The sequence below is a fragment of the Danio aesculapii genome, chromosome 11 (genome assembly GCF_903798145.1).
Source record: "Danio aesculapii chromosome 11, fDanAes4.1, whole genome shotgun sequence".
NCBI classification, from domain to species: Eukaryota; Metazoa; Chordata; class Actinopteri; order Cypriniformes; family Danionidae; genus Danio; species Danio aesculapii.
Window position 1 is genome coordinate 2,429,440 of NC_079445.1, and position 15,213 is coordinate 2,444,652.

A 15,213-nucleotide genomic window follows, 5' to 3' on the forward strand; every position below is an offset into this window, starting at 1 on the left:
AAAAGCATTTTTTTCTTCATTTTTAAAAGCTTTATAACGTCAGTTATGTTCAGCTGTAAAAAAATATAATATACTCTTTTAGTCAATGCCATCTCCCATTAATGTGCTATATGTCTTGAACAAATTACAGTAAACATAAAATGTATATTTTTTTTAACATTTCTTAATATATTTAAGTTGCATACATAACTTCACTTATATATTAATATATTAGCTAACTGTCCTTTCTTTGAAATAGCTGCACAATATCTGTGTGTGTATATTTGAGACCCTTTTTGTGTGCAATTTTAAAGAATGTACATACATGTAAAAATAAAGAGATTGAAACACTTTCTTAGAATCAAAGAAGACAATGTAACTCAAGAAACAATGAGCATCTGCATTAAGGACACATTCATATAAAAGTTCCTTTTCTGAAGAGTAATTTTAAAGTTTAAACAACTTATTATTTTGGGTGACACAAAACAAACAGGAAAACATTGAGGGATGTGTCATAAATAAGTATTTCTCTTCACTCTTAACTCAGTCTCTGTGATTTCAGTGTCGCCTGCCGTACGCTACTATTCTGTTGTACATGTGGCTCAGTTCAAGACCATATTTGAGTCTAATATTGGTCAAATAAAAACAGAATAACAAGACTAATCTGAGCAATAATCTCCCAATCCTAGTTTGAACACACATCCAACATAGACATAAACGTTTCTAGTGATCTCAATTTATATCAATCAAACTGACTGGAAATAAGCTTTGTATAACAAAAAAAAAGTCATTGGCATCTGATTAATTTATTTAAAAAAGTTAAATTATCATTAAAAAAAATTGTACCCTGCTGAAAAATCCAGCTTAAACCAGCCTAGGCTGGTTGGCTGGTTTTAGCTGGTTGACCAAGCTGGTCTTAAAGGGATTTTGGCCATTTCCAGGCTGGTTTCCAGCCTGGTCTTAGCTGGTCAGGCTGGAAAATGACCAGCTTAATCCAGCTAAAACCAACTTGACCAGCCTGGTTTAAGATGGACATAGCTGGTTTTGGCTGGGCTCCCAGCCTGGCCCAGCTGGTCAAGCTGGTTTTAGCTGGTAATTTTCCAGCCTGACCAGCTAAGACCAGCATTATTTACATTAGATGTCGTCTACACTGTTGTTGTCTATTGGAAGGAATACGTCAATAGAGCCGCCATTTTAGTACAGTGTAGAGCTCCTTTGAAATTCAATTCAATTCAATTCACCTTTATTTGTATAGCGCTTATACAATGTAGATTGTCAAAGCAGCTTCACATAAAAGGTCACAGTAAATAGGAACAGTGAATGTGGGACCAAGCTGCAGTGGAGGACTGTGTTCATCCAGAGCCAAAGATATACACATATATATATCTATGATCGGGAGTTTTCCCGGTGGTCAGTATGCAAATATTTTTTTAAATTACGAAAATTATAATTTTATATGACTTTTCTACATTGATGAACAAGTGACCGCACAGGCATTCCTAACAAAGAGCGTGTGTTTGTGTGTATGGAAATGTATTATCCACCCTCCCTGTTAAATTTGAGATGCAGGCTAAACAAACGGTGACAGAAAACACTAAGACTTGCCTTAAAGGGACTTTGAAAGAAACGCCATTGAAAATACTGGAGTAAAATAAATTTCCATATTTTGAAGACATGGTGGGGAAAAATGTAATTTAATGCAGTGCTTCTTGTCAGGTCGGATACTCACTTTATATAGTATATCAATCAGGCAGTGAAGACCACTACTTTTTTTTTTTTAAAGAAAACATATCTTAAACGTGGCGAATTAAAGTCTTGAACCGGAAGTTGCTGAGACTTTTATTTGAGTATGTTGTTGTTGTTGTTTTAAATATATATATATTTTTAATTGAAGTATGTTAATGTACTTCCAACAGAAACAGAATATAGAGAAAGGGGTGAGACTTTGTCTTACACATGCTCATAGCAAACTAACGGTAAGAGAGGGTATTAATATGCGGTTGCTATGGAAATCCTCTGGTTGACGTCAACAGAAAGACCCCTGTCATGACAAGCAAATGAACAGAATTTCATTGAAGATTACCACAACAAACGCTGTTTCCAGGAGATTAACTTGCACGGACTAATTATTCACTTTAAGAATAACAATGTGAGCTAGCAAAATAAACGAATTGGAATTCAAGCGAACTTTAAGGAAATAACCAGCAGGAGGTGCCTGATTAACTGCAATCACTGGAAAATATCTGATTTATCATTTTGATCTCTGTTTTTTTTTACATAATAAGTTAACTCATTTAATAATGTCTTCATACTGTGGTTCAGAATATACTTAACTCATAAAATATGTTTAAAACTGCTCATTTAGTCCTTTTAGGATAACTTCAGATAGGATTAAACAGTGACCTCTAATCTACTGAGGTAAAGCTGCTTTTATATTCACACACTTGGAATTTCTCCTTGATAATATAATTTCAGAAAAGTGTATTTTGCAAATCCTAAATATTGAAATCGTATTAGCAGCCAATGACTATGAAAGTACAACGTTGTTTACAGTCAATTAAATAGAGCTAATGTCGTTTTGAAGTCATATTTATCATTGAAGTCTTTTTTGACCGAGTAAACTTGAAGTAGTGTAATAAACATTATAGAGAGCATCACAAGTTATCAAAAGTGAACAAATGTGAAAACCAACATTACCTCAGTCTAGAAATATAGGACATTATTAATTGTTCTATAGCCTATTTTTGAGAACCATGTATATAAAAACATAACATTAACATGGATATTCTTATATATTCACATAAATATGTTAGAGTTATGTAATTATAAAGTAAGCACATTTGTTTTAAATGCAGTTCAATTGTGCTGGTGAAATAAACTGCAGCAAGGCTGAGCAAAAATTTGCCTATGTCAACACAACTAACCGCCTCAGCTCAGTACACACACACTTCATCCCTTCACCAGCACTGGACGAGCATTAAATAAACCCCGTATTAACAAAAACTGCTAGATTTGTTGCTTTCAGGCAATTATTTGTCCAGGAGGATTATTTTTTCTTCAAGAGAGAAACTACACGCCTCCAACAGAAATGCTGATTAAGCATGTGACTGTTTTGGATCAAGCTATTACAAGTGTATTTCTCTTGTGTTTTTGAGCAAGTCGGAGGAGAGGTTTATTCACTACTGTATTGAGTTGCAATAATTAGTGTCTGTTGGATTTTTAAGACACTCAAAGTCATAACCGAGCTGTTGATTATTAGATTTCTGCAATGATGTCTTCCCCTGCTAAGTCAGGGGCTGTTTCGGGGAGAAGACTTTCACGAACCAAAAGCAAGAAAAAACACTTCGTGCATCAAAAAGTGGAGGTGTTCTGGGCCAGCGACCCCATCCTGACGGTGTTCATGTGGGGCATCAATCACACGGTATGTGTTTCTATAGACTTTCTTATTCAAAATCTAATCATTTTTTTTGTGTGTGTGTGTGGTGCTTAAATATTATATATATTATGATATATTGTGCTAAAGTATGAGGTCCATTGTTTAATATTAGTGTGCTTGGGAGAAGAGCTGTCATTAAAAGCATAATATGTATGTTTCTTTTTTCATGCTAATGACGTCACACACCCTTGATTTGAGGTTTGGCTTTCTAGAAAACAGGGAAACAGCAGCGAGGTTTTTATATGTTGTGTGTTTTGTTAGGCTGCACTATAACCGAAGCCTAAAATGTATTTAGTCTGATAAATCAGTGATGCTTCATCTCCATGAGCTGAAAAACAGGAAGTTCTGAACTGTGGCATAATAAAAGCTCTGCTGCTTTCCTGCCGATTCGCGTTCATCTCTCATCAGCAATTGCTTCAGCGTTTCTCTTGTTTGGTTTGTTTCAGCCTTAAAGGACAAACAAAATCAACACACTCAGACACAGCGTGTGTGAGAATGTGATAACGCATGGGTGTTTCCCTGTACTGGGTTGCAGCTGGAAGGGCATCCACTTTGTAAAACATATACTGGAATAGTTGGTGGGTTATTCTGTTGTGGCGACCCCTGGTAAATAAGGGACTAATCCAAAGGAAAATGAATGAATGAATATTTTTTTTGCTTAATAATTTGTAGATATTTGGATTAGAAATTATGATTGACTACATATTAATAAATGTACAAATAAAATGGTCAAAAAATAGCTACAGTACACTGCAAAAAAACCCAAAACTTTCTTTCTTTGAGTTTTTGTTTTGTTTTTAGTCAAAATATCAATTAGTCCAAAAGAAAAATCTATTATTTGTTAAAAAATTACTGTCTTGTTTTCTGAAAATAAAGTGAAATTTTCTATAAAACAAGCTAAATAATCTGCAAGTTGGGTAAACAAAATGATCCTGTCTTTGGTTTAAAATTAAATTGTTTTACTTTGTTTTAAAGAAGAAAATTGCATTCAATTCTGACTTTTTTTTTTCAGAAAACAAAACAATCTTTAATTTTCTACACTGCAATCAAATGCTTGTCCAAATGTCTAACAATTCCTAAATCAATCAAATTAAGTCAATATTAAACTTAATATTAAGTCAATTAAGTCAATATTTAACTCAGATATATTGCATTAAAGTCAGAAATAATATGTCAAAATTATCATCAAACTACGCCTTTGTTTGTTGTGAACACACCCCCTCTAGTGGACAAAATGGCATTCTGTGCCTTTAATTTATATTAACGCCAATGCAAATGTTTGTTCAGCCATCCTTAACCTTTTAACCCGTCCCACATTTAACTATTGCAGATAAACGACCTCTTCCAAGTGCCGATGCCAGTAATGCTGCTTCCAGACGACTTCAAAGCCAACATAAAGATGAAGGTCAACAATCATTTGTTCAACAAGTAAGGCATATTAAACACACTCTGCACCACACACTTCACTGGAACTCTTTCTGACCGACAGACTAACAATAGGCATGTCAGTTTTGGTACATTTATTTGGCATGTCAGTACAAATGACTGCCTGGCACTGTCTAAAATTAAGTCATTTCATGACTGGCTACATATAAATTTACAGATGAATAAATATGCAATTAAAATGGTCAAAAAATAGCTACACTGCAAAAAATATTTTAGTTTTGTTTTACTTCTAGTCTAAAATCTATCGAAAAACTGTTCAGTTATTTGTAAAACTTTATTGTCTTGTTTTCAGGAAGCACATTACAATACATATACACTACCTGACAAAAGTCTTGTCGCCTATCCAAGTTTTATGAACAACAAATAATAACTTGACTTCTAGTTGCAAAATAATCTGCCAGTGGGTAAGCAAAATTATCTTGTCTTTGGTTTAAAATGGGGTGGCTCAGTGGTTAGCACTGTCGCCTCACAGCAAGAAGGTCACTGGTTCGAGTCCCAGTTAGGCCAGTTGGCATTTCTGTGTAGAGTTTGCATGTTCTCCTCATGTTGGCGTGGGTTTTCTTCGGGTGCTCAGGCTTCCACCACAGTCCAAACACATGCGCTATAGGGGAATTGAATGAGCTAAATTGGCTGTAGTGTATGCGTGTGTGGGTGTTTCCCAGTTCTAGGTTGCAGCTGAAAGGTCATCCGCTGTGTAAAACATATGCTGGAATAGTTGGCAGTTCATTCCGCTGTGGCGACCGCTGATAAAAAAGGGCACTAAGCCAAAGGAAAATGAATGAATGGTTTAAAATAAGATTGTTTTGCTCATATTTAAGATTTTTTTTCTTTTATTTCAGAAAACAAAAGAATCAAGACAACAATCTTCAAATTTTCAAACAAATGCTATTCCAAATATCTAAAAATTATGAAATCAAGAAGCATTTAAGTCACTAATTTAATTCAGAAATTTAAGAAATAGTCAAAATTAAGTGAGTGTTTTGTTAAAACAAGCAAAATAATGCAAAAAAAGCTTTTTGATGTAATGAATTTTTGATAGGGACGACGCAGTGGTGCAGTAGATAGTGCTGTCGCCTCACAGCAAGAAGATCGCTGGTTCGAGCCTCGGCTGGGTCAGTTTGCGTTTCTGTGTGGAGTTTGCATGTTCTCCCTGCGTTCGCGTGGGTTTCCTCCTGGTGCTCCGGTTTCCCCCACAGTCCAAAGACATGCAGTACAGGTGAACTGGGAAGGCTAAATTTTCCGTAGCGTATGAGTGGGAGTGAGTGTGTATGGATGTTTCCCAGAGATGGGTTGCAGCTGGAAGGACATCTGCTGCATATAACATGTGCTGGATAAGTTGGTGGTTCATTCCGCTGTGGCGAACCCTGGATTAATAAAAGGACTAAGCCGAAAAGAAAATGAATGAATCACTGATTTTTAGATATTTAGACTTGAAACAAGAACAAAACCCTAATAAGAAAAGCAGTTTTTGCAGTGTAGAAAATGTGTCTTGTTTTTAACTTTTTTAAAAGATATTTGAACAATAAACAAAATAAAAACTCTTAAGTAAGAAAGACATTATTCATGATATAAATCTCCTGTCCTTTAATAGTTTTGTGGCTTTAATAAGTGCAGATCAGTTTAACTTTAATTCTTCCTATTTTTGTATTTAAAAACAGCGTAAATATTAATATTTTGAAAACATATTTGTCATGTCTGGTTTTAAATAGTCACGGCGTTCAGACTGTTTTGCATGGCCACATGTGAATTACACAAATCTTTTGTAAACCTCATAATCTGTCCTGGTATGGAGACTTTTATTGGTGATGGAGGGGGAGTTTCTGGCAAACACTCCAAACTTGTGACCCCTCTAATATTCAACCTTACCCACAGTTCTTATGATGAAATGTCTGCAATTTCCAAGCAAAAACACAAGGACAGAGCATATCATTTATTCAGAGAAGCTCTGTCATATCACTCAAACTTCCCTGGAGTATTTATAAGTGTTCAATAGTATATCATTTCCTTCCTTTCATTCATTTTCCTTCAGCTTAGTCTCTACTTCAGAGGTCGGACAGCGCAATAAACCGCCAACCTTACTTTTTACTCAGTGGATGCCCTTTCAGCTGCAACCCAGTACTGGGAAACACCCATACACACTCATTCACACACAAACATACACCACGGCCAATTTACTCTATTCAATTGACCTATAGCGTATGTGTTTGGACTGTGGGGGAAACCGGAGCACCCAGAGAAAACCCACGCCAACACAGGGAGAACATGCAAACTCCACACAGAAATGCTGACCCAACCGGAACTCGAACCAGTATTTAACACTATTATTATCTTTTCAATATAACAATGCATATCAAACACACATTACAATTAAAATAAACATGAGAATGAATGATGTTTAAAAAGGGATTGGAGATGCTTTTTATTTATAATAATTCATAGTTTTATTCATTAGTTGTATTTATGATGCTCAAGTGAATATGCCGATAGCAACTCCCTGCAAAACAACCCTGCTTAAAATGATATAAAAGTTCAATGCAGTGTAAAATTGTCTGAGTAACAGAGAATCTGCCCAAATGCATGAATGTTAACACCCTCAGAGGGAAGTTTAGAGTCTGGCAAAACAGCAGCTGTCATTAACCATGAAATTGAAGGTCAAATTGACCCATAAAGATCATAATCATAAAAAAATCATGCACATTCCACTGAAAAATGCACTGTACACAAGTTGTACTTCTGACAGCTTGTGTTTGGGTCAAAATGACATGTAACGTAATATAAAAGTTAAAGAAACTGTGCCTGTAAGGAGAATGGAAATAAATAATAAAATTATATCTTTTTTTATTTACACACACATATATTCATATTACATGATTTATTCATTTACACTCATATATATTTCTTTTTTTAATTCATAATTAATTATTTATTATAATATAATATTTAATAAATAGTTTTTATTCATTAATGTATCATTAACTATTAATTATAATAAAATAATCATATAAATAATAATATATGCAAATACAAATATATATTTTTAATTAATTTATTCATATTTGTATATAATTTTATATAATTTTATATATATATATATATATATATATATATATATATATATATATATATATATATATATATATATATATATATATATAATTAGTTATATATATATAGTTTCACTCATTTCAGTGTTTAAGTCTTTGAGAATGGGTTTCTCAAGCCAGGTGGCGCATTAGACCAGGGGCTCATCTCCGGTTTCCAAAATGCATCACAAACTGCTTGAGAAAGTGTTCTACTATGATAATTGGTGATGAAAATAAATGATGTTCAATAAGATGTGCTTGTGTTTACTGTTTATTCAGTTAAACATGAATGTTGAACTGTAGGTCTAAATAAGCTCCAAACAGCGATTTTTGATTACCTTAATCTGACTAAAGTCATCACTGAACTAAACAGAAATGGAATTAAGACGTGGAGTACGCAGATATTAGTGGCAATATTGAAGTAAACACCGCAATCAAACTATTACCGCCATGTAGGACTTTTCTCCATATTTTCCGACAAGATCCACACACACTGCTGTCAGTAAAGGACCACACACACACACACATCGCGAAATGCGGACGCTTTTTTCTTTCCATTCTGCGTGTGTTATTAAATTCCATAACACTCTCTCCAGTCCCTACTCCTTATTTGCGTCTAACACCACAGTTTGTCACGGGGGCATGAATGAAATGTTCATGAGTTAAAGTGAAACTGCCGAACTGCAGTTTACGTCACCCAAAATTACAGGGAACTCTTACATGAAAGCACTTCATGTAAACACCTTAATTAAATTATTGTCTATTAAGGCAAATAACTAGATTACTGATGTCCATGTAAGCGCAGTCAGTTGTGTCTTTGAAGTAAGTGAAAGATACAGAAGGGCTTTCTGCTGATTTGACACAGAAGCGCACTTTTTGTCAGACGGCTCACCGGTCAGGTATACATCCGCACTAAAATATCAAGGTGAAAGTCTTCATAGCTTGCGTAGAGTAGACCCAGCTCCCAACCCAACTTTAAGAATAGATTAACGCCATATTTTTTTTATCGCATAATAAGAGTCTTGCATAAACACAGCACGTTAACGCAGATAATGGCCCACCACTTATATATATATTTATTTTTTTATTATTATTTTTTTTTTATAATTTTATTTTATTATATATATATATATATATATATATATATATATATATATATATATATAATTATTATTATTTAATTTTTTTTTTTTTTTTGCCTTTTACAATAATCTCCACACATTTTTGTGTTTAAGTTTGCAATTTATTAAGAAAATAATATATAATTTCCATGCAATAAAGAGAAATTATTAGAAGTATTAGAGATGCATTTACGCAGTTAAGAACCACAATTTGTATGAATTTATTTGTATATTTTCAGGGAAAACCTCCCTGGACATTTCAAGTTTAAGGAGTACTGTCCTCTGGTGTTCAGGAATCTGAGAGAGCGATTTGGAGTTGAACATCAGGATTATCAGGTAAGAGATTTCTGTACAGTTTAAGCGTCAGAAGCATGAAAAGCTGATGTTTTTTCATGACTGAACGTCGCAGCTGTGCCACTTGATACCATACAGTGAGATAAACAGCAGAAAGCCTCTCGTTTGCATTATTTGAATAGATCTGGTCAGGTAGGCCTGCTTAAATGCATACACTTTATAGGTGTTTTTAGGTCACATGAGCTCAATCACATTTGAATGCTGGCCATCATTTGCTTTTGTTTGCATGAGGCACGTGTCAGTGAGGACACTACATATGGGGGATTCTAGAATTCATTCATTCATTTTCTTTCAGCTTAGTCACTTTATAATCAGCTATCGCCACAGCGGAATGAACCGCCAACTTATCCAGCATAAATCTATACAGAGCTATTCTAAAAATGCATTGTGTTTCAATATTTGTATTATTTTTATAATAACAGATTCTCTTTTAAAAGCATATGCACACTATAAAAATAAAACCAGTGTGTTGAAAGCAGAATTACTTCTATATACCTGCTAGAGGGCACAAACTGACTGTAATCTTCTTTCTGAACAAAACTCAGAACTAACATTATTGTGTGGTGAAACTCTTAAAGGGATAGTTGACCAAAAAATGACAATTTACACACTATTTGCTCTCAGGTGTTTCCAAACCATTATGAGTTTCTCTCTTCTGTAGAACAGAAAATAAGATATTTTGAAGAAAGTTGAATACCAGTAACCATTGACTTCCATTGTAGGAAAAAAATACTATGGTTATAGGTTTTCAGCTTTCTTCAAAATATGTTATGTTGTGTTTGACAGAAGAGAGAAACTCATAATGGTTTGGAAACACTTGAAGGAGAATAAAGGATGACAGATTTTTTTTTACTTTTGGGTGAACAAGGTGTCCCTTTAAGGGCAGAATGACTGTGGGAAAACCATGTGAATAAATGGAATATATGTGAATAAACTGTATTCATGTGAATATATATTCATTTATTTTATTTTCAGCTTAGTCCCTTTATTAATCTGGGGTTGCAACAGTGGAATGAACCACCAACTTATCCAGCATATGTTTTTATGCAGCGGATGTCCTTCGAGCTGCAACCCATTACTGAAAACACCCATATACTTTCATTCACACACATACACTACCCAATTCACCTATAGCGCATGTCTTTGGACTTTGGTGGAAGTCTCTTGATTATCTGAGTGTTTTTAAAGCTTTGTTAAATTATTTTCTCTCCTGTAAGCCTCAAAAATGAGTGTTTGGCTCCACTCTAATAATCATAATTTTTATATTATGATTTATGCATATTTTCCCCTGCCAAATATGAATTAATAAGGCATGACTTTGATTTTATGCTTTCAATTTTCTATATGTATTTTTCAGGTTTCTCTAACACGAAGTCCTCCAGTAAAGGATGACAAGGGTGAGGAAGCAGTGTTGTTGTTGTTGAAATCATATGACCGAACACTAATTGTCAAGCAGATCTCAAGTGAAGAGGTGGAGGACATGCACAACATCCTTTCAGAATATCATCAGGTACGGAATAGTGTTTTAAAAAGTACATTTCAATTCAGAGTGTTTGCATCTTATTTCTGTATGGGTTGTGAGTATTTGCCGTGTTTCTGTATTTGCTTGTGTTGTGAGTGTCGATTCTCATTGTTTACGGCATTAACCAAGCACCTGCTTTTGAGATAATCTAGAATACTGTTTGGATGGATATATTTCTTCTTAATGGATAAACTAGAGCAACTTAACTTACATAAACAATGTATTGTGTTGCTAAATTTAATATATTTATTGAGATATAGCTTGACTGTTCATCTGTGAATTAACCAACCAACTATTTACTGAACCTAGACCATTTTTTCAACAATATAATGATTTTCCTTTTCCCCTCAGCACATTGTAACATGTCATGGCAGCACATTACTTCCTCAACTCCTTGGCATGTACCGCGTCACTGTGGACAATGAAGACACATACCTTTTAGTCATGAGGAATATGTTTAGCCACCGACTAACAATCCACAGAAAATATGACCTCAAGGTAGAGAAAATTAACTATTTACTCATTGTTTACACTGTTTTGCCAATTGGTTTCCATTGTGAGGAATTGAATTGTTGCAACTTTAGCTCATTCAAAACACAGCAGAACATAAGAAGTGGAGGGATCAATAGTTTTTTCCGGATTTTATAGGGGTCATTGGTTTCTCGAGAAGCAAGTGACAAAGAAAAGGTAAGAAATAATGAGATCGTGTTACGTTTATCAAGCATTTCTACCGCATTTCTGTCGTATATCAGTATATTTAATGTTTCATTGCGTTCTAATGTGAATCATTGGTTGAAAATAATATGAAAACCCAGGTGAAAGAACTGCCTACATTCAAGGATGTGGATTTCAGAAATAACATGCAGCGAGTGTACATCAGTGACGAGGAGAAGGAGAAGCTTCTGGATAAACTCAACAGGGATGTTGAGGTGAGAGGATTGAATGATTTCATTGACTGATTATCTCATTCAAATGTACATTATGTTTCAATATATGTGGAACTATGGTTCAATCGTTTTTACTCATGGCTATATGGATAAACTGAGGCCATTTTCACACCCAAATGAACCTTTTTTAAAAATATATTGTTGTCAAGCCACTTTACAAGGATAAATATAGGCAAATAATGCAGACAGTTTAAAAAATATTCCATTCAGTTTAGTACAAGGGCTCTATTTTACCGATCTATGGCGCAAAAGCATTAAGGATGTGTCTGAATTCACTTTTGCTATTTTAAGAATGGAGAAATACGGTTTGTGCCCCGGCGCATGGTCTGACAGGGTTGTGCTTATTCTCTTGAGGAGTTCTGGGTGTGTTTTGAGCATCACATGCATTAAACCAATCAGAGACTCATCTCCCAGTTCCCAGTTGCTATTTACATGGCGGACTTTGTACGTGTGACAACTGAATGGATTACTAGCAAGAAAACAGTTAAACAGAGCATCTGCAGCGCGAGGATAAAGAACGAGCCTCCTCCAATCGGCCTCTTTACTTTACTTTAACTCTTTACTCCTTTACTTTAGTGAAGTAAGGAAACGGTGGAAACTCACTCCACTGAAGACATCCATTAGTCTACATTTTTAATTACGTTTGTTAAGCTCAAAGATTTGTTTTAGAACTATTTCTAAATTCAGTTCTAATTTCCAGCAAAGGAATAAATGAACAATAATAATGAAGTGTGATAAAAAAAATGAGCTATATCCAAACACACGTCCTGTTCTTTTGCCCCATATGGTGATGCAGACGTCTCCAAAACCCCACAGGTGGACAAAGCTAAACTTGTTTTTATTAAAGCAAATATAAATATCCATATAATAAATAATATTGCTAATAATAACATTTATACAAAAACAAACTGACCCCCAACAACCCCCCTTTCATGAAGAAGGCATGGAGGCTGTGGTTTTTGTATTTATCTAGAAAATAAATAAATAAATAAAACAACATTTTAATCCTTTATTTATTCATTTGTAAATATATTTGTGTATTGCTGTACATCCTGTGTGTATTAAGCAATGTTTAAGCGTTTGAACGCACATAGATGCATAACTAATGCTCTCTGAGCTGTACTTTAGAGCAGCTTTTAGTTGGTCAATGGCACGGTTTATTTCAGGTCCTCAAAATACCAACACACCAACAATACGCCTTCACACAACTCCTTTTTAGACCAGCACACCCATGAGTCCACAAAGTGGCGCAAATGGATTTGCTATTGAAACAACATGGTGCAAAATGTGAAAATTAGGGTTGCGCTGGTCTGAAAATAGCAACGAATCATGCCAAAGGCATCTTGCGCCTTATTGCGCCGGGTGTATGATAGGGCCCCATTATCACTGAAAAAGGAAGTGTTTTCATCTGACATATTGAAACAAAAGTGTTATTTACACAACACTGTATTAAAAGTTGCATTAAAACCTCTCAAACATGTAACTACAATTTATGATGACATGGAGCATCATGCGATTGGTCAGTTTGGTATGAGTGTGGGCGGGGGCTGAGAGCTCTATGTACGAGTGTTTGCCAAGTCTCAAGTCCCACAGGGGATCTCCAGATGGATACTTTGGTTTTACATGTTGTTTACATTTTTTTTATTTTATGACTAAAGTTCTTGAATGTTTGCCAGTTCCTGCATTTGTCTTCTCTGAATGATTGTGAGTAGCATTACATCCGTTATCGCTGTAAACGTTCAATATATGACATGATAATAAATGTTGAATACTTCACTCATCATCAACATGATTTCTGCAAGAGTCCCTTTTGGGGTGTTCACACCAGATGCGGCTTGCGTGAATAAATTGCGCTAATTTGCGTGTAAATAAACGCGTGAACATTTTGAGTTGAGCACCTTAAATTCACTTCACAATAGATGCAGATTCATGTCATGGGCAGTTTTGTTGTTAAAGGGCTAACATGGATTTTATTGAGATAGTAGCTGTGCTTTATGTGCTTAAGGAAGGCTGAAAAAAAGCATATATTCATTCGGCGCCGTGTCTGGGTCCACGAGATCCTCTCAGAGATGCACCCAGCTCTGTGAGTTCATCAACTCCTCTAGAAACTATACCTGGATGATGGAAGCTTTCAGCGGTGCTTCTGACTGAGCCAAAACTAAGCTGTTGTCCAGTGTCGCCAAGACGATTTTGCCTCGGGACACCAACAGCAGGCGCTACATCATAATCACGCCTCTACAAGAGCAAGCTCCTGATAAGTTAACCCGGTGCAAATGAGTGAAAGTTCAGAATTTCGCACTGCCTCATTCGCACGAATAGCTCCACCGGATGTCTATTTTGCGTCTTTGCTTCATCTGCGTCTGGTGTGAACGTAGCATTAGAATGAGGAAGACCACAACTCCCATGATTCCACACTCAGTCACACTGTCATCAAACATAATATTGACCTTAAAATGGTTATTAAATAATTAAAAGCTGCTTTTATTCTAGCCGAAATAAAACTAATAAGACTTTCTCTGGAAGAAAAAATATTATAGGAAATACTGTGAAAAATTTCTTGCTCTGTTAAACATCATTTGAGAAATGTTCTCAATAATTTTGACTTCAGCTGTATGTGTAAATGTTTTGTTGCAGTTTCTTGTGCGTCTGAAGATCATGGACTACAGTCTTCTGCTGGGTATTCATGACGTCGGGAGGGCAGAACAGGAGGAAGAAGAGGAGATGAAGGACTCTTTAAGCGAAGAGGAAGAAGATTCAGAGAATGATCTCCACCTTCCAGCGGTGTGCTCTCTCAGGACGTCCCCTGAGGGCATTGCAGGATACATGAGCTCCTACAAACCTCTTGGTCCAGGAGAGTTTGACCCGTATGTTGATGTGTATGCCATCCAGAGCGTAGATGGTGAGCTTTTCGGTCTCCTCAATTTGTAAATAGAATATAAATGTAGGGGGCGGCACAGTGGCTCAGTGGTTAGCACAGCAAGAAGGTCGCTGGTTCGAGTCCCGGCTGGGCCAGTTGGCATTTCTGTGTGGAGTTTGCATGTTCTCCCCATGTTGGCGTGGGTTTCCTCTGGGTGCTCCGGTTTCCCCCACAGCCCAAAACTTCACATTGAAATCTGTTTATAAATCTGAGACAGAGAAAGAGCCAGCGAAAGCGACAACAAACACTGAGAATTCTGCGGCCACAAGCCTTTACAGTCCTTCATCTCCCTCTGGTGGTGACAAATATGTTTGCAGCATTATGTCTCATTAATTCTCATGCACAGACTGCCAGAACTACTTAAAAGCATTTTTTTCTTCATTTTTAAAAGCTTTATAACGTCAGTTA

The 15,213-nt window shown here is 35.6% G+C and overlaps 1 protein-coding gene across 1 annotated transcript; it reads left to right on the forward strand.

The window, feature by feature from the left end:
* The first annotated feature begins 3,062 nt into the window (after positions 1 to 3,062).
* Positions 3,063 to 14,816, forward strand: LOC130237783 (phosphatidylinositol 5-phosphate 4-kinase type-2 gamma-like). The gene is made up of 8 exons (XM_056468811.1): positions 3,063 to 3,400; positions 4,746 to 4,843; positions 9,305 to 9,401; positions 10,777 to 10,929; positions 11,293 to 11,439; positions 11,590 to 11,628; positions 11,757 to 11,870; positions 14,523 to 14,816. Exons 1-8 carry the CDS (start codon positions 3,248 to 3,250, stop codon positions 14,814 to 14,816), a joined length of 1,095 nt encoding a protein of 364 aa, XP_056324786.1. The 5' UTR covers positions 3,063 to 3,247.
* Positions 14,817 to 15,213: the final 397 nt, after the last annotated feature.